Source organism: Alnus glutinosa, chromosome 12, assembly GCF_958979055.1.
Source record: "Alnus glutinosa chromosome 12, dhAlnGlut1.1, whole genome shotgun sequence".
Taxonomy (NCBI): Eukaryota; Viridiplantae; Streptophyta; class Magnoliopsida; order Fagales; family Betulaceae; genus Alnus; species Alnus glutinosa.
In genome coordinates, this window is record NC_084897.1 from 2,810,897 (window position 1) to 2,831,927 (window position 21,031).

The 21,031-nt window shown below is 32.9% G+C and overlaps 2 protein-coding genes across 2 annotated transcripts; both read left to right on the forward strand.

Annotated features, from left to right (window-relative positions):
* Nucleotides 1-214: 214 nt before the first annotated feature.
* LOC133851717 (caffeoylshikimate esterase-like) lies at nt 215-6,105 on the forward strand. The gene is made up of 8 exons (XM_062288269.1): nt 215-546; nt 696-786; nt 868-900; nt 4,339-4,485; nt 4,559-4,689; nt 4,786-4,923; nt 5,206-5,304; nt 5,561-6,105. The coding sequence occupies exons 1-8, from the start codon at nt 526-528 to the stop codon at nt 5,951-5,953; spliced, it is 1,053 nt and encodes a 350-aa protein (XP_062144253.1). The 5' UTR covers nt 215-525; the 3' UTR covers nt 5,954-6,105.
* Nucleotides 6,106-17,313: 11,208 nt separating this feature from the next.
* Nucleotides 17,314-21,020, forward strand: LOC133851758 (uncharacterized). The gene is made up of 6 exons (XM_062288328.1): nt 17,314-17,405; nt 17,523-17,557; nt 17,742-17,766; nt 19,734-19,811; nt 20,327-20,431; nt 20,548-21,020. The coding sequence occupies exons 2-6, from the start codon at nt 17,553-17,555 to the stop codon at nt 20,662-20,664; spliced, it is 330 nt and encodes a 109-aa protein (XP_062144312.1). The 5' UTR covers nt 17,314-17,405; nt 17,523-17,552; the 3' UTR covers nt 20,665-21,020.
* Nucleotides 21,021-21,031: the final 11 nt, after the last annotated feature.

Here is a 21,031-nt window from a genome sequence, read left to right on the forward strand (position 1 = left end):
CCAGCCACGTCAGCTTGTTGTGGAGCTGTTGTAAGAAATGAGTGTAGAAATCATTTCTCCTTTTAAAATCTATGAGCTAAATTAGTAAAAGTGGGTTTTTATTAGCTATTATAAATGAAATTTTACACTGGCCAAAAAGAATGATTTAAGGTAATACGTAGGCTTTCCTCTGTTGCCCTCTGCAATACGAAATGGGGGCATTTAAAGGCGACGCCATCACTTTTGGAACTTTTCAATCCCTGCCTTAAAAAAAAGAATCAAAACCCCAAATAAAGCCAATTCTCTCTCTCTCTCTCTCTCTCTCTCTCTCTCTCTCTCTCACACATCCATTTTCGAGCTTCGCTATTTTCGAAAAATCTCTCTCTCTGCCTCTTCATGGTGCAAACCATTTCTCTAGTCGTTCGTTGACGATGTAAAGGATAACAACAACATCATCATCATTCTCCTCCTCCTCCTCCTCCTCATTTTTGAAGTGCCATTATATATATATGCTTCATCCTTCTCTTTCTTTGCTCTAGCTTGAAGATGGAGTTTGAATATCAACAAGTAAGTCTTCCATTTCTTCTTCTTCTTTCTTAAACTATATTGGGTTTTCTCTTTTTGTTATGGTACCGTTGAGATATATAATATACGTACCAAAAAAAAGAAAGAAAAAAAAAGGTTATGATGTTGTGATATATGTGAAACAATATCAGGAATACAAAAGGAATTCAAGAGGAGTGCAGCTGTTTACTTGCAGATGGTTGCCTTTTTCTTCTCCAAAGGCTCTTGTTTTCCTTTGCCATGGTATATATCTCTCTCTGTTCTTCTTTCTGTGTTTGTTCTTATGGGTGAGAGTATTTAATTCATATTGATTGGAGTTTGCAGGATATGGCATGGAGTGCAGTGGTTTCATGAGAGGTAATGAATATTCTTTAATGACTTTATCTTTTTCTTTTCTTTTATTAATTATATCCTCAGCATTCCAATGTTGTCTATGTGCGTTGCTTGAATATTGGTTGCAATTTTTTATTTTTTATATTTTCTTTTAAGGCTCCCATCCAATCTCGTCTCTAATTCACATGGGCACGTTGACCTTTTTACGTTACTTTTCTGTGCATTCAATTCAGAAATGGTGAAAAAAAGATTATTTTATTGATTTATATCATTTTCATCCCAGTAAAGAAATAATATATATATAAAAGAGAGTCACAATTCACAAAAGTAACCCCTCAAGACATTATTGCTTCCAAGTTCCAACTACTCATTAGGTAAGTTTTCGAATTTCAGCCACAAATTTGTTCGCCTACCTATAGGCATAGTTTTATGTTGTCACGGTCAAAATCTTTGGCACAACCTCTTGGCATCCTTCAATGCTGCCCTCAACCATATTTTTGTCCGTATTTGGTGCATTTTATGTGAATTTACTTGGAAAATTCTTAGTACCTTAGTAATGTTACTATTTACACGTGTCTCATTTATCATGCAAATTTTACATTGATTGACTTGGCCTATTTTTTTTTTTTTTTTTTTACGTAAAATACGTCACGTTAGCTAGTGTAAAATGAATATGATAAACAAGTATAAAGAGTAACGTAATTCTTAGAGCCTCTATGAAATTACGTTAGAGGGTTTAGAATGTAGTTTTAATACCTAAATAATTGTGTCAAACAAAAAACTTGCATGTTTGGTAAAAAAATTCAAATAAAATAAAATACGCCTTTGACATTTTTACTCTAAAAATGGAACTTTTCGCAAAAGCCTTTTTTTTTTTTGGCTAAAAAAATTCTTTTTGACTTTAAAAGCTATTTTTTCCTATCCCATATATGCTCTTAGTCATTATAACTTTTATTATAGATTAATGCTACTTTTCATATTCTTAGGTCAAAATATGTCGTGTCAATCGATATGATATGAATGTAAATACTTTTATTATAACTCCCATGTCTAGTTATTGGTATTTTTTTTTTCTTTTTTTTCTTTTTTCGTAAGCATCCATTATTGGTACCAGGTAGAGTAGGTACTAGTTAGGGACCATTCTGTACAGACCCCTTCATAAAATTGGGAAATAACTTTCATTAAATAACAAATTAAGACCACCCAAGTAGACGTGCAAATTTATTAGTCAACCACTAAAACAATTAAATTTATTATTTAATACTTTCATCTTTATTATGCCTCGTATCATAAGAAAAAAAAAAAGTTTCCCTAGATAAGAGCATTTCTAGTAGTCTCATCAAATTTTACTCACTAAAGTAACTAAAAATTACTTTTCTCTATTCTGGTGAGCCACTTTTTAAAAATTCTCCCAGCAGCCTCACCATTTTAACTATTTATTATCACTATTCCATTAAAATAATATATTTTTTTATATTTCTTTATTCTTTCTCTTTTTAATCTTTTTACAAAGAATTCTTCGTATCCATAAAATGAGGACATTATCGTGTGAGAGAGATGGGAGATGAGAGAAGAAAATGAGAGAAAAAAGGAAAAAAAAAAAAAAAAGTGTGCTGATCATGTGTGAGAGAAATGTGAAACAAAATTTGGTGAGTAATTTCACTCATCAAAACTTTTTGGTTAAAATGGTGAGGCTGCTAGAAGTAATTTTTTAGTGTTTTTATAAAATTGGCTCACCAAAATAACTTTTTAGGAATGCTTTAACGCTTCTCCCTTTTTGTTTTTCTTTTTAAAATAAAAATATTTTTTATATAAAAAAAAAAAAAAAATCAATAAACTCCACACTTAAAATTATTTTTATATTACATAATATTTTTGTTTAATTAAAAAAGAAAGAAAGAAAAACTCTCTCTAAAAATCATTAATAAAGGGCGCATATGCTTCGATCTTTCACTCTCTGTTGCTTCGAATTGGATTTGTTTTTTAAAAAATTAAAAAATCTTTAACTGCGATTCGTACGTGGAAAAGTGGTACAAGTTTTCTGGTTAATGAGGTCTGCTCCCTTTGTCGTATTTCTTTATTGGATAAGAAAAATCAGAATGCTGCTGAAGCTTTTTCCAATTATTGGGAAATAATCGGAAGAGGCAATAATATAATATATATGATTGTAGATCAAGCTTATCCATTTGTGCAGTCTGCCCTTATCTTCTGCATCAATTATATATCTTATCTTTTTCATTTTTTTTTTAATAGAAAATCATTTTTAGGGAGGGTTCGGTATAAGGCATATTGTGAGATTGAGTGATACTATTTTTTATATTTATTTATTATATTTAATTTATATCGGTTAACGTTACATGTTTTAAGTGTTTTTTTATGTTAATTGACGTGATGTATTTTAAGTAACTTTCTTTATCATCACTTAGAAAAAATATAAATGTAATAAATGAGTATTGTAAAATTTTATATAAAATATGAAAAAGATAATAATGTATTAAAGATGTATTGGGCTACATCTTGTATTAAAACATTTAATTTACATAATACAAAATATCTTTATTTATAGAGAATAATGTAAATATATGGTAATCAAATCAAAGAGATTTGATTACAATAATACATGAAAGGTAAATGACTTAATAAAGAACATATCGATAAACCTAATTTAGAGAATATAAAATATTCTAACATAAAACGAGAATAAACCCTACAAGAAAATATAACAAAGAAGAATATAAAATATTCTAATATCCCATCTCAAACTTAAGGTAGAAGCTTTCTGGAAGTTTGAGTTTCGAAAAGGAAATGGATTAAAGGTAGCCTAACTCGGTGGTTGTGGATCAAGGCGGTGTATCGATAAGAGAAATGCTTGGTTGTACACTCTTATCCCACCGAGTTAGGCTACCTTTATCGATAAGAGAAATGCTTAGTTGTACACTCTTATCCCACCCTTGACTACTTAGACCAATAATATTGTTAAAAAAATTGGGTCCCACTACACTCTCTTCACTATCTCTCACATTATTGGTCCAAGTAGCTTGACAATGGCGGTCGAAAAACGGAGACTAGCTGTGAAAGTCCGGATAAGGGCCAAACAACAACTAACAATGGCGGCCGAAGAACAAAGAATTACTCATAAAATCAGCATTGATTTTAAAAGTTACCTCATTTTTTTATGGACACTTAATGTATATGTAGAATTACTCATATATATATATATATATATATATAATGCTAAAAGTCAGTCTTATGTCTTTCCAAAAATGATTTGACTTTTAAAATCAGCATTGAGCTTGTGATTGATCACTATTGAATTTTGATCAAGTGGTGATTTTAAAAGCCATATCATTCTTGGAGAGACACAATAATTAAAGACATAAGAGTGACTTATAAAATTACTCGTGTGTGTATATATAGTATATTGAAATGATATGATTTATATATATATCATGGTTCTTTTAGAATGCGGGATCAGGCTTGCGCGTGCGGGATATGCTGTGTTTGGGATTGATTACGAAGGACATGGACGATCCAAGGGTGCTCGTTGTTACATCAAGAAGTTCGAAAACATCGTTAATGACTGCGATGATTTTTTCAAGTCAGTTAGTGGTATGTGTCCGAGCTATAAACGGTACCGTATGATCTACCCATTGATCCTAATTATATATATATGGCTTCTCAGTGCAGGATGAGTACAAGGATAAGTGCAGGTTCTTGTATGGAGAGTCCATGGGAGGGGCAGTGGCCCTACTGTTGCACAAAAAGGACCCTGCTTTTTGGAATGGAGCTATTCTTGTTGCACCCATGTGTAAGGTACACATAATTTCCATGAAATTAGCTAGGTTGAATGTTTGATTTAGGACTCTTTTATGATTTGTTGACACATGAAAGCATGTGATATGTTGTTAGATATCAGAGAAGGTTAAGCCGCACCCGATGATTGTGAATATCTTAACTCGAGTAGAAGAAATTATTCCGAGATGGAAAATAGTTCCCACGAAGGATGTCATTGATGCGGCTTTCAAAGACCCTATTAAAAGAGAAGAAGTAAGTTTTAGAATAATTCTAAATACTCATCTCTTATCTCACTCTTATACTATTGAGTTGATGTGATGATATTTATCGGTTCTTGAATTTTTATTTTTCTGTTTAAATAAATGCTGATGGATATTACCACGTACATTAGTCGAATGGTATGAGAGTGAGTACGCAGTATTACTCTTAAGTTTTATTATATGCAATACTTTTGTTTGGAAGGCAATTTTTAAGAATTCTTTGAAGATTTGAATCAATTCATTAGGTATCTGTTTTCTTCTATGGTGCATGCAGATAAGGAACAACAAGTTGATATACCAAGACAAACCTAGGCTGAAAACTGCGCTGGAAATGCTGAGAACTAGTATGAGCCTTGAAGAGAGTTTAAGTGAGGTTGTTGTTGCTTTCAAAGTTCAACTCCATTAATCTAGATAAATACTATTTTGTAGAACTATATGAACTACTGTTATACAACTAGAATGATCTAACAATGAAAATTAGCCAATGATATTTCTTTTTGCAAAACCCTGATCTAAAAAAGGCCATTTTTCAATGTTTAGTCATTACAGTTGTATAACAGTCTACTAAATAGCATTAATAACAATAAGAGCGGTTTCATCTCGCTTTTTTCACTGGTATTTTTGTGCAGGTGCGACTACCTTTCTTTGTGTTGCATGGGGAAGCAGATACAGTGACAGACCCAGAAGTAAGCAGGGCACTGTATAAGCGAGCTAGCAGTATAGACAAGACCATAAAACTGTACCCAGGAATGTGGCATGGTCTAACGTCGGGAGAGCCCGACGAGAACGTTGAAATTGTGTTTGCCGACATCATAGATTGGCTTGTTAAGCATACCAGCGAGAACAACACTGTTGTTCAACCAATTTACCCATATAACAATGGCATAATTGAGATAGCCACCACCGCGGCCGCGTCCCCGGCAACATTAAATAGACAACCGCGGCCACAGCGAAGACAATCACAGAGTAGCTATCTTTGTGGGTTGAAGGGACGCCGTTTGTTCCATCACTCGGCAATGTAGCCCACTTTTTCGAATGCTTGTGTCTGCTCCTAATCATTCTCCTGTGGTTTAATTTGGGATTCACTTTATATATAGCTAGTGGTCTTCATTTTCTCCTAAATATGATGTGAATTTTGAAATGGGTAAAATAAAAATCGGTTCTTGTTGATGCACCTATGGCTATGATAATTGCATTCCGTTACTTCCGTAAGAGCTAGTTCATTTTGAGCTCATCTCATTATAATGGTAAATTGGGTTTAAAGAATTGTTCCATATATATATATATTTTGAAGGAGTAATGCTATACACCACCAATCCACCCTTAAATCAATTTTTCTTTTTTTTAAAAAATAAATAAATAAATAAACAAATTCAATGACGGATAGGTTGTACCATGTCAACAAAATTAAATAAAAGTTTGATATATAACATTTTCCGTATTGAAGTAAATTCGATATGGGGTTGGAGGTTTGTGAGAGGAGCTAAATCAAAGAATTCACTTTGGGTATTTGGATATCTTCCGGTGGATTTGGCTGCTATAGAGAAAATTGCAAACCCATCTTAGCCTTTATTATCATTGTCAACAAGTTCTTCCTCAATTTTGCAATTTTCACGTTCTATTTCAAGAACAAGAGATTTCAATTATTTAATCAATTAAGTCAAGCCAAATCCTTAATGAACAACATGGAATTAACCAACAATCCAACATTACAGTTTGAACTCCTGTCTTTGTAGTGTAACTTATATATATTAAAAATTATGGCATGAAGACTTTTTTGAAGAATCATTTAATTATGGCATAAAGACTTTCTTGAAGAATCATTTATGAATCAATTGCAAATGAATACTTTTTTGAAGAATCATTTATGAAGACTTTATAAATCAGTTTCACATCCGTCGATTCAAATGAAGAATTATTGCTGAAAAATCATTTATGATAAATGACTTGAATCATTATCAGCTTTACTGTATCAACCGACGCAAAAGACAAAATAAAATTATTGCTACTCAGAAGACTGAAGAATTATTGCTGCATTCGCCGACGCAAAAGACAAAATAGAATTATTACTACTCAGAAGACTGAAGAATAATTGATGCTCAGAAGTCATATCAAATATTGAATTATTGCTATATTTACTGTTCAAACGAATATGCGGAATATTTACTACTATTTGTAGTTTTCCTTTCCTTTTAGTTTATAAAAGGCATGTAAGATATGTTAGAAGGCAGAAGCCATTTGAGAGGAAACTTGTAAGCCATCTTGAGTGCTTATCTCGCCTATCAGCATTTCTATCCTTTGTATCCAGTATTACTTTTCATTTTCCTTTCCTTAAATCTTCCAACCTCTGTATCAAGGCTTTGAAGCTTGTATCATATTTATTTCCATCAATAATATCAAGTAAGAATGTTTATTACATCGTCTTTCTCTTCACTTAATCTCTCCTTTGCATTATGTTTTTGAATTATTTTGTTAAATGATCATTTTAAATCATTATCTTATCTCTTCTACTTTATCTATCTTCATAATACTCAGTATCTTCATTATTATACTGTACTGCATCATTACTATCACCTGGGTCAGTTTATGGTATCAAAGCCAAGGGTGAATAGAGAGAGGGTTCAGAGTCTGCGATAATACTCCGAGTTCTAGGTGGTCAGTCCGAACTGCTAGCGTTGGTTTAGCGTAAGGCCGTTGGTTTAGCCCGTTTGCCAGGAGAGCGTTGAGGGTGGTCCAGGCAGTGGTCCAGTTAGTAGTTTGAAGCTGATTATTGAAAACTTAGAGTGTTAAAGCATATTATGAATTCATTCTTTATGAGCTCTTCTTCTAGGTCTCATATCCTTTCTTCTTCTGATAGTAGTGATAATGTCGTTAATAAGGAAGAAATTTGTATTATGGATCAAGAATTAAATCTTCAAGAATGGAAGTTACCTTCTGTCCCTACAAAAAATATTTATAAGCAATCAACTTTTTCAAATCTATCTTTTTTATCAGATTATACAATCAAAACTGTAGAAAGAACAGTTTCTTTAAATAATGAATATGAAACTATTAAATTATTTTCAAAAGACAGTATTGAAAAGCATAAGGAAAAATATTCTTTTATACATATAGAATTAGTACAAATAGCTGTTAAACCATTAACAAGACAAAGATTGAATAATAGTGTATTATTATGTTTAAGAGATGGTAGACATTTAAGATTTAAAGACTCATTATTAGGATCAATAGAATCATCTTTATATGAAGGCCCTGTATATTTCAATTGTTACCCGAATTTTTCATTATCATTATTTGACCCTACTCTTTTACACGCCTTAGAATTGAATGTTAAAACTGAAGGTTATAGTATGATGAAAAATGATGTACCTTTGAATATTGTATATAGAATTTATTATAAGTTTATGAAAACAACTTTAGAACCTCAAGCAATATTAGAAAGTTCAAAAAGTCAAACTTTATTATTACAATGTAATACACAAAATTCTACAATTTGTATACCTAAACAAATTTGTTGGGATGATATAGTCTTACCGAATAAGTGGACTTTAGAAAATTTAGTTCCATTACCAAAAATAGAGAATAATGTTACAGATTTGGATTATGTTACTCAAACAAGAGATGATACTATAGGATTAAATTTCCAGCCTTATAGAAAATCAAAATCATGCTTAAGAGCTTCTGGCTCAAGAGTTCCAACTTCGTATAATGAAATAATTGATAAACCTGTTTCCCCTCCTAAGTATAATTTAAGTCAATTAGAAACAAATTTACAAGGTATTAACAAAGGAAAATTTGTAGATACTCATTTTTACTTTGTAGCCTCAGCAGCCAGTATTATTGATATGAATAATCCTCTTAGAAATTATAATGAGATGAATAATCCAAATTCTCCAACTCAATCTCAAATGGAAGATCCACAAATTATGATGATAACTAGAAATTATGAAAATTATGAGATAAATAAAGAAAAATTACGAAAAGACTTTATGTCTCCTGAATATGATGATAGAGAATATGGTTTTTTAATACATTTTCAAAATATTTACAAAATCAAATAAGAACTAGATGGTATAATGATATGAATGAAACAAAAACGGATATGTATTTCTTCCCTTGGTTTGAACGTAATTATGCCAAAATTAACATTAGCAAGGTTAATACAGTCAGTAGAGCTAAAAATAATTGGATGAAAGTACAAACTAATGAAATTGTTCATGAAGAATATCCCCCTTATGAATCTATTACCCTTTCACACATAGGATCGCAAATAATTGCTTCTCCTCATAAAAAAGTAAATCTTAGTGATGATAACAAAAATATGGATAATATTATACAACAAAATAATTTTACGGGTTAAATACATATTTGACCCTTGTGCTTTACGACTTTTATTTTTTGCCCCCTCAGTTTTACTTTTTATCAAATTTGGTACCTGTGGTATATGAAAAGACGGAAATGGTACCTCCGTCTGATTTCTCATCCAAAACTAACGTCCACCCACGTCATTAGGTACCTAAAAATTTGAAGCCCAGAACCCAATTCTTTACACATCGTTTCCAACAACATCCAGACAACAACATGACAGAAAATGCAGTGGGTGGACGTTAGTTTTGGACGGAAAATCAGACGGAGATACCATTTCCATCTTTTCATATACCACAGGTACCAAAATTGATAAAAAGTGAAACTGAGAGGATAAAAAATAAAGGTCGTAAAGCACAGAGGGCGAATATATATTTAACCCTAATTTTACTAACACATATATAAAAGTTCTTGGTGAAAAATTAGAAAGAATAGAAAATCAGGTAAATCCTTTAACAGTAAAAAAACAAGAAAAAGAAATTGAAAGACCTTTATTTATACCTTATGAAACCCCTCCAAATTTACAATTTTCTTTAAAAAATAATAATACAGAATTATTAAAAGAAATTTTTAAAAGACTAGATATTTTAAAAATAAAAAATCATGCATCAACCTCAAATCATAATAAAGAAATTTTAACTTTAAAAAATTCACATAAAGAAACAAAAAATAATGATACTGAATCTTACATTGATGAATTACAATCTCAATTCAAAAATTTAGATATAAATAGAATGACTTCATGATATTATAATGGTCCAGGAAGAACGCATAGGAATAATTACAAAGGAAAATACGCAATGCATACTTCTGTAACTCGTAATTAGTATCCTAAACCCATACCTCCAGATATACAATTTGAAAAAAGAGAATTAGGAATAAGAGCTGCTTACACAGCTGATGCTTTGTATGAGTGGAATATAGATGGTTTATCAGAATATGAAATTTTGAATGTTTTACATGAAATGATGATGGTAGCAAATGTTATAAAGGTGCTAATATATCAGGTCATCAAGTATCAAGTAGTTTAATAACAGAATTTACAGGTGATCAATTAAAAGGATGGTGGGATAATACATTAACAGAAGAACAAAGATCATTTTTAAAAATAGCTTATAAAACTAATGTTGCTGGGAATATTATAAAAAATGAGCATAATCAACCTATAGAAGATGCTGTTAATACTTTAATATTTGCAATCACAAAACATTTTGTAGGAGACCCATCAGTATATAGAGAAAATATTTATGATAGTTTAGAACATTTAAAATGCCCTACTTTAACAGATTTTAGGTGGTATAAGGATGTCTTTCTTTCAAGAGTATTAATCAGAACGGATAATAGAGCCCTTTATTGGAAAGAAAAATTTATAAGAGGATTACCCAAATATTTTGCCCATAAGGTTAGAGAAAAATTAAATAATGATGGTCACAATGATTATACAAATCTTACATATGGAGAAATTATTAATGCAATCAAACATATAGGATTGAATTTGTGTAATGATTTAAGATTAATAAATCAGTTAAAAAAGGATATGAAATATGCCAAACAAGAATTAGGATCTTTTTGTGAACAATATGGTTTTCCCCCTTTGATAGCACCATCCACTAAACATAAGCATAAAAAATATAATCACAAAAAAATGAAATCATATAAACCTTATAAGAAATATTATGAATTAAAAAACTCTAAAAGTTTTAGGTCAAATAAATTTAAGCATAATAAAAAACAACATGTTTGTTATAAATGTGGACAAACTGGTCATTATAAAAATAATTGCAAAGTAAAAGATAAAATCAAAGAACTTAATATTGATGATAAATTAAAATCTCAACTCTTAAATATATTATCTGAATCTGATACAGAATTTGAAGAATTATTACAAATTTATTATAACAATACTGCATCCCAAGATGATGAATATTCTGATTCAAGTGAAGAAAATGAAATAGGATTTTGTTTTTGCAAAGATAAGAATATGTGTACCTGTAGAAAAGAAATAAATACTGTAATAAGAGAAGAAAGAATAATATTAAAACTAATAGATCAGATTGAAGATCCAGAAAAATATATATATATATATATATATATATATATATATATATATATATATATATATATTTATCACAAATTAGTCAAAAAGAAAAAATTATTACTAATGACATAAATTATAATTTTACTGATGTTTCTAATAGATTTAAAAAAGAAAAACGCACTATTATAATTCAAGATTTACAATTAGAAATAAATAATATAAAACAAGAAATAAAAGAATTAAAATTTAATTTTAATATTTCTAATGAACAATTAGTACAAGAAATTATGACACTAAAATCAGAAACACAACAAACAAATAAAATCTTGAAGAATGATAGTGAAATTAAAACTGAAGAAATGATCTTGCAGAATGATAGAGAAATTAAAATCGAAGAAATTCAAGGTAATAATAAAGCAAATTCTGATGATAATAATTTATTCATTAATCTTATAGATAGAATAATCTTTCAAAAATAGTATGTTAAAATAACATTAATAATTAATGCTAAATTCCAAATTACAACTGTGGCTTTGATACCATAAACTGACCCAGGTGATAGTAATGATGCATTACAGTATAATAATGAAGATACTGAGTATTATGAAGATAGATAAAGTAGAAGAGATAAGATAATGATTTAAAATGATTTAACAAAATAATTCAAAAACATAATGCAAAGGAGAATCATTAAGTGAAGAGAAAGACGATTTAATAAACATTCTTACTTGATATTATTGATGAAAAGAAAGATGATACAAGCTTCAAAGCCTTGATACAGAGGCTGTAAGATTTAAGGAAAGGAAAAGGAAAAGTAATACCGGATACAAAGGATAGAAAGGCTGCTAGGCGAGATAGGCACTCAAGATGACTTACAAGTTTCCTCTCAAATGGCCTCTGCCTTCTAACATATGATACATGCCTTTTATAGACAAAAAGAAAAGGAAAACTACAAATATCAACAGTAGTAAAAATTCCGCATATTCGTTTGAACAGTAAAGGTAGCAATGATTTAATATTCCGCATGTCTTCTGAATAGGAAGACATCAATAATTCTGAGTCTTCGGCAGCAATAATTCTGAGTCTTCTGAATAGCATTGATTATTTTGTCTTCTGAACATCATTTGTCTTTTGCGTCGACTGATAAAGTAAAGCTGATAATGATACGTAAAGTCTTCTTGCATTTAAGTCTTCATTTTGTCTTTTGCGTCGGCGGATGTGAAAAATATTTAAACTGATAATGATTCAAAGTCTTCATTCCATAAATGCGTCTTGATTCAAAGTCTTCATTCCATAATAAAGTCTGTCATAATGCATCTTCATAAAGTCTTCATATCATCAATTCTTTAATCGTCACTATAATAATCATCATATAAATCATAATCATGATCAGAGAAAGTAGGTCGCCATTCATCTTCCGGATAATCACATATGAATGTATCATGCCCCCATTCATTACAGTATGTGCAATATTCTAATCGTTCTGTACCATCTGAGTCTAAAGCAATGCTTTTATCTATAATATCCAACGGACTTATGTCTGTCTGATTTCCCAATTTCTCATTCTGATAACTATATTTGCTTTGACGAATAAGTTTTTCCCAGATTCCTAAATCAGAAATATCTTCTCCAAAAATAATAATTCTATCATTCTTAGCTAAGACTTTTCTTATTGGAGAAAATTCTTGGACAGCATTTATCATAGCTTTTTTCTTAAAAATTCTCCATAAGTTCATAATTCCTAATGGATCATGCAATTTAAGAGGAATCATTCTCATTCTTAATTCAGCAACCTGATCACTATTAGAAGGGTTAATTAAAATGCAATGTTGAGCTGGTTTGACTTCCATATAATTCTCTGGATCAAATTCTGGAACTGTACTCCAAATTCTCAGGACAGTAGTCTGATTAAAACTCATACTCTTATGCCTTTTCCGTAAATCATTCTGTATAGTTTTTACAGTATTACGGACTATAAAGGGAAAGTCATGTAATTCTTCATAATACCTGACAGGATAATATGATAAAAATCCTCCTTCAAAAAGTTGTGCTCCTAATTCAGGATTTCCTATTTCATAATATTCTCAATCTCCATTTATACTTTGCTTGGATATACCATAATCTTTTTTAGGAATATAAATTAATCCCGAAAAACTACAATGAGGTTCAAAGACCCTAAGAGACTTTTCACCATAGACTTTCTTATATTCTATATCTTCTCCATTGGCAGTTATCATCATTCTCTGAATCCATCTATCAAAATATTCAGTATATGAAGGATCATGAAAAATAAGATTTTGGATCTCGCCAGGAAGGTCAAGAACCATTTGTCGAGCTATTCCCATTTCCTTAGGACTAATTCTTTGGATCTGGTAGATCTCAGTGAGAGATCTGGCCCGATTAATAATCTTCGCCGCTGGCAGATTATTATAAGAAGCAATGGACTGTAACAAAATCTCATTGCAGATTAAATGATACTCGAGGGCTTTCATGGATTTTTCATGAAGATTTTTGTGTTTTTTAATGAAAGCTCGAGTTAGATTATCCAATAGTATCTGAATATGAATAGGATAATTAGTGGTATTATCCCTTAAAAATTTGGCAAAAGTTTGAAGAACTTCTTCCAGGATGATACTATTAGTGTGATCCGGATTAAGAAACTCAATCCGTTGAGGAATTTTCTGTAGAATTTCGACTGGAAATTCTTCATACTCATTCACCTTAGCTTTTCCTTTCTCCGCTGGAGTAAGGCGCTTAGGATTTTGAATTCTTCTGGGTGTCATTATTCCTGATATAAAGAACATATTAATTATCTGCAAAATTAAGTACTTGCCATTTAAAGTGTTAGTTATAAAATTCAGACTTTCTAAATATTTGTAGAATAAAATAATTCTAATAAATGAGACCCTTATTTGAAATGATTTTGAGAAGATTAAAACATCATTTGAAAAGAAACTGGTAAAAGGAATAGAATTAAAATAATTTGATTCATGATTTTCTATATCTTCTATTTGTTTGGAAATAATATTAATTTCTATATTTAGGGTAAATGTATAATAAATCTCTAAGTCCGAGTGCGATTTGAAACTGCCCCCTCACTTTTTTATTTTAGAAATTTTATACTTAACTTTTCGTGTTTTTAAATTGGGTCCTTCTGTCCCTTTTTCGTCTAGTTTCACTGTTTTTGTTAGTGCCACGTCATCATTTTTGTCACGTCATTTTAAAATATTATTATTTTTTAATAGTTTAATTTAATTTTTTTAAAAAAAAAAAAAAAAGAAAAAGAAAAAAAGTAAGGGTTGGCGCCACTGCCTTGGGGGTTTTGGGGTGGCCTGCGACCACCCCAGAGGTGGCCCGGTTTGCCGAATCTGCAAGTGATTGCTCTGCAGGAGAACTCTTTGTCTGGGGACGTTCCTGAAGTTTGATGGGTTTGCGTTATTTAAACCTCAGTTCCAATGCCTTTTCCGGTCACATTCCGGTAAAAACTACGGTTTTCTACAGTCACCGGAGGTTCTCTCATTGTCCAATAATAAAGTTTCAGGCCTGAAGAAGAACCAGTATTCGGACGAAAGCAACTTTAGCTGACACAGGCTATAACTCAAGGGGTTTAATTGTGTTATCCTTCTCTGAAGTCAAGGAAATTACAGATAATTTCAAGCACCAAATAGGACGGAAGATGTTCAAAGGTACACTACCCAACAACCAACCAGTTGCAATCAAAGACCTGAAAGCAAACATAGAAGAAAGGAAGTTTCGTAGTTTAGTTTCAAAAATAGGAAGCATTCACCACAAAAATCTTGTGAGGTTGGAGGGCTACTGTTGTGAATCAAGTCACAGATTTTTGGTTTATGAAGAAACATGGCAGGATGTGGGTGGGTTCATCAGAAACGATAAAATGACACCATGCTTTACAAACCATCTACTATCTCAATATTCCAGGTGATTTCAAAAGCCACCAAGTTGTTGATTTGGAACACTCCCATATCTCCCACTGCTTCCATAAGCCGGAGGAACAGAGCTCGACCATTCTCCGTAGACATTTTCCCCCTTTGGATTGTTTTCTATGTGTTTTTGTTGTTGAAATACAATTTTGATTGATGTTGTTGTAAAAAGGAAATTGTTTGAATTGAAAATATATTCTCCAATCTGGTAGGAGACACCGCATACAAGTTGTTTGTAAAATTTTCTTGATGATCTCCTTCGATCCACCCCCACAAACCAAGCAATGCCAACCTCGTATCATCGTTGAAACTCGCTGGAACTCCATGATGAGAGGATTGAAACCCTTCAGAACCAGAAGCACCATTGCTAAAACCTTCATGTTCACCACTCCACGGGATAGTCCCTACAAAATAACCATCACCAACCGCCAAACCATCCCTCTGTTCATCACCAATATGCATTCTGTGAAAAGTCTCAGACAAACCCATGTCATCCACCAGCCTCCCATTGATGTTTGAGTAATGGGTGCTGGGTGTTTGACGTTTAACCTCCCCAAATGGAATTGGAAATAGCCAACCACCCTCAGAGGAACCAAACCCATTAGAGAAAGAACTCGAAGGATAGGCCTCTGGTAGGAGAACTATTCACGAGCTGATGATGATTGTGACGATGAGAAAGATTCGTTGTTGGATCATTTTCTTGAGAGTGTGGTTAGGAATCTGATCAGAACTCCTCAGAATCTGATTCGTTGCCGGGCAGATAAAATTCCCAGCTTCTTCTTTTTTTTTTTTTTTTGGAAAAAAAAGCTTTTAAAATAATATTATTAAAAAATAATATTTTAAAATGACTTGACAAAAAGACTTGACGTGACACTAATGAAAAGAGTGAAACTAGACGGAAAACGAACGGAATGATCCAATTCAAAAACGCAAAAAAGTTAAGTAACAAATTTCCAAAATTAATAAGTGGAGACGGTTTTAAATTGCTATCCAATTCAGAGATTTATTAAACATTTACCCTTTAATTTTATCACTTCACACTATTCTTGCTTTTTTTTCTTAAAAAAAGAAAGAAAGAAACTTAACTACCTCCATTGTGCGTTTGAGTTTGCGATTTCATAAACAAAAAGTGCGATTTTTAACCAAATCGCAAAAAATAACCGTTTGAAAATTGTGTTTTTAAAAAATTATAATTTAAAGACTCAAAAAATTATTTTTTCAAATCACAGGCAATATGGTGTTTTTTGAAAATGCGAAATTTTAAAGGCTAACATGCGATTTTAAAGATCAAATTATGATTTCACCATACGTTTAACTGCATTTTTAAAAATCAATTTTCAAAATCAAACATTTTCTATTCAAATTTTTTTTTTTTTTTAATTAACTGTTTACGAAAACTCTATCTATCAATTAGAATCGAAAATGCAAAATCTCAAAAAAGTACACTAAATTTTAAACATCTTTACTACAATTATACTAAATTGAAGCGTTTCAAGACAATAGTTATGACTCAAATCGAATATTTTACAACGGGTAAGAAGCCGGTCACGCCCAAAGAAGTAATTACATTAGTTGTCCCTTGTCACATTTTTTAATTAGAAAAAGAAATACTAAATAGAAGCGTTCAAAACGTTATTAAAATGAGTAATGATTCAATGCCACCCAAAGGTACAACTTTTCACTATTTTGCCTATGTGGCAAGGTGGTCCCCCACTACTTTTTGAGTTTTTTTTATTTTTTAAAAATAAATAAATTAAGATGGGGGACCACCTTGCCACATAGGCAAAGTGGTGAAAAGTTGTATATTTAAGTGGTAGTGAATCATTGCTCTATTAAAATCAAAAAAATTCGAAGTGATTTTTTACGTCAGCTCTTTGCGTAGAAAAGGCGATAACCTCGTCTTTAAAAGATCCTTTTGTCACGGCTACTTAAACAAGTCGATGCTATAACTAAGCGTTAAGCACTTGTAAAGTCTAGGCATTGAAGTTGACGAGGCGACAACATGTCGCCTCTACAAACGGGATGACGTTGTACTGATTTAAATGACTTTTGGCACTGTTATTTTCAGTCCGTGAGATCTCTACTCCTCTCGACTAAAGAGAAAAACCCCAAAACCCTAACCCTAAACCTGTAACTTCCTTAACCCTCTGCTTCGATTTCTCGCCTTCCCAAATTTTTAGCCGATTATTGTTTTCTTTACTGTTGGCCATTTTGTTTTTGATTCTGTAATTCTTTTTCTATTTGCAGGTTCCTTTTAGACATCGCATTAAGCTCAACATGAGGTAATTTCGAGTTCTCTATACCGTTTTCCTTTGCTCTTTACATTTTGCTTCTTTTTCTTTTCTGGTGAACTTTGATAGAGAACTAGGGCTTGCTATTTAGGTATAGAACAAGCATGGATCGATTTTACTAACGGTCCCCTTTTCTTTTTTCTTTTTTCTCTCTCTTTGTTCGTGTCTTTTGCAGTAGGCCAATGGATGAGGAGGCCCCTGTAAGTTATCTATTTTTCACATTTATATACGTGTCTATACATGCTTTGGGTTCGTGTAAAAAGTAGTGTTTATGGTAATTTTGTTGTATAAATTTTCCGTCATCTGGCATTATCGTTGTGGACTTCTTCAGTATGATGTTGGGAAAAAAATGCCCTTCACGTGCTCGTAATTTGGTAATTTATTTTTCTTTGTAAAAATAAGACGAGAATTGATTGAAGAATTTTAAGATGTGATTAGCTATTGGCATAGGTAGCATTCATTTTAAATTGTTTCTATTGTTTTCATTGTACTAGAAAAACTTTGCCCAATTATAAATGCCCGGGCTGTTGTGAGCATTCTCAGGTGTTGTTTCACTTTTATGAGTTCTGGCTCTTACGATTATAAGCTGAGCCTGCAAGCTGAAAATTCAAAAATCTAGTTGAGTTTATAAATAATATGTAGTAACCAAGTGGAGTTGAGAAATTGTTAACTGATGGCATTGAATTTCAACATATTCAAAGAGTTAAGTTTGTTATATTTTAGGGAATTGTTCCATAAGAGCCTGAGTTTTGTCCCTGTTGACAAATAAGGTGCTAAGTTTCTAATTTTGATAGTTAATAGTCCGAGATTTCGCCTTGTTACAAATAAAGCCAACTGTCTAATTTTCCTGTCCTCATCTGTGACATTCAAGCAATGAGTCCCGTCATTGCCATTTGTATTTAAAGGGGGGGAAACAGAAAATTTGGGGGGGGTGGGGGGGGGGGGGTGTCGAGTTCCACCCCACTGCCACCCCCCACCCTTGGAAAGGGAGGCAGAGGGTGGCTCTACCCCTACCAACAGTGGGGATGGCTCCACCCTTGCCCCTCCTGCAGGGGTGAGGTGGGCAAGGGTGGAGAGCTTCTCCCCCCGCACTAACCTGCAGAGGTGTGTGGGGGTGGCTCCACCCTCACCACCCCTCTGTGGGGGTGGAGCCATCTTCCACCTCCCTTTTCAGGGATGAAAGGTGGCCATGGGATGAATTTCCACCCCTTCTTTTCTACTTTTCTTTTTCTTATATGCATGGCAGTGACGTGATTTAAGTTACTTATGTGTCGCAGTGATGGGGATGCATTGCTCACATGTTGCAGGTGATATGTTCTTTTGTCCATTTGTTGCGTTTTAATTGGTCTTGCATGGGTATATTGACAGCTGATGGGTCCTCCATTAAGAAACTGATGGAAAATTAGATGGTTGGCCTTATTTTGCAACAATGCAAAAACTCAAGTCTTAAATTGTCAAAATTAGAAACTCGTACCCTTATTTGTCACATGGGTAAAACTCAGACCCTTATGTGATAGTTTCCCTACATAATATTATAACATCTCACTGTGTTGTAGTGCAATCTGCCTGTTGTTTTGGGAGCAAATGGGGTTTGAAATATATATATATATATATATATGTTGTGAATATGTCAACTCTTACGTACTGGAGATTTGAAGCTTCTCTTGGCAATCACACTCCTCTCATGTGAGCGAACGTCATACCCGCCGTTGTGTCGCTTGCCTTAAATAGCCATTCTTGAGTACATTGACGTAACTAATCTCTACATAACACATTCTACTATTTTATTTTATCCTCTGGGAGTATTGGGGTCACCATTTTTATGGCGTTCCCCCACACCCCCCCCCCCCCCCCCCCCCCCCCCCCCCCCCGCGTTTACATAGGAGTGGGTTATCGATGTTTATTAACTATTGGAAAATGTTAGATTTACAACACCAATACAACAACTGCACAACAACCCCTCACATGAGGGTGGGCCCTACACACTGGGACTCACCCTCATGTGAGGGGTTGTTGTGATGGTGTAGTGTAAGAATCAAATCCCTTAACTATTATATGCTTGTAGTCTACTCTGATATGTTCTCTTTTTGCTCAGACTGATAAGGTTGGAGCTTATATTACCTGATTTGTCTTATATGCTTTTACTCATCCAAACTGTTTTTGACAGGGAGCCAAGAACGAGGAAGAGGAGTTCAACACTGGGCCTCTCTCTGTTCTGATGATGAGTGTTAAAAATAACACACAGGTAAATATATAATCTTAACGCCAGGCTTATTAATACCCGAAGTTTATGTTAAATAGGGCTTTGTGAAGTAAATTTCAGTGTTTGATTGTAAATGGAGGTGATGTTTGCGGGTTTAAGATGATGTAATTGATATGGGGCTATTTGGTAAACCCCAAAATAGTCGGCTGGGAGTGAACTGATTGGATTGGATTGGATTGGGGTGGAGTTAAAGGTGAGTTGATTTGTCAGTATGGCTTAGTTTGAAAATTTAGGCACCAGGGGCATTTTTTTTTAAATTGCTGTTCTGTTGGTTTTCATCAGAATTGGATAGCATTAAGCAAGTGACCAGGCCTGGTCCCGTTTTTTAGAATTCTCAAACAGTCCCTTTGTCAAGTTCTTGCTGGGAGTTATAGATTCTCCAGTTATGGGCTTTGATATCAGTGAGTGTCCAATTATTTAGATATCAGGTGTACAGTTATGTACATAGATTAAGGGTTTGGTTGCTGATTGTTTCTTTTTGTCTCTTGCTTATTAAGGTGCTCATTAACTGTCGAAACAACAAGAAGCTTCTAGGCCGTGTGAGGGCATTTGATCGGCACTGCAACATGGTTCTAGAAAATGTCAGGGAGATGTGGACTGAGGTTGGTTCCTTTTTTAAAAAAAAAAAGAGCAGCATACTGTCTCTAATTCCTGGATCTGATGCTATCACATCTAGTGAACTACTGCTGATTTAAATTATTACGTACTTTTGGTTTAGGTACCAAAGACTGGTAAAGGCAAGAAGAAAGCTCATCCCGTCAACAAAGATAGGTTTATCAGTAAGATGTTTCTTCGGGGAGACTCTGTTATCATTGTCCTTAGGAACCCTAAGTGAGAATTGTAGCAGTTGGTATTGATCATCCCGATGCTATGCTGAGTCCAGTCCATGGCATGTTATCATTTCACTTTACTGGAGGTGTCCTTACAAAAACCGTATGTTAATGGCCTTTACGTTTTGCTCATGACTTGTTGATCACTGGTAATTGCCCTTATTCTAAGATTGTTATGACAAATATATGACCTGGCTGAGGATTTATGTTTTTGTTGGCCACAATTCTGTGCACTGCCATATATTCTGGACTCATCTTTGTTGGGCTGCCTATTGCCATCTCTCTCAGCTCCCTTCACTCCCTTCTCCTTTTAATGTTTAAAATTTTCTCAGATTATGTTATTCTTTAATGGTTGTCTTGTGATGTTTTGTA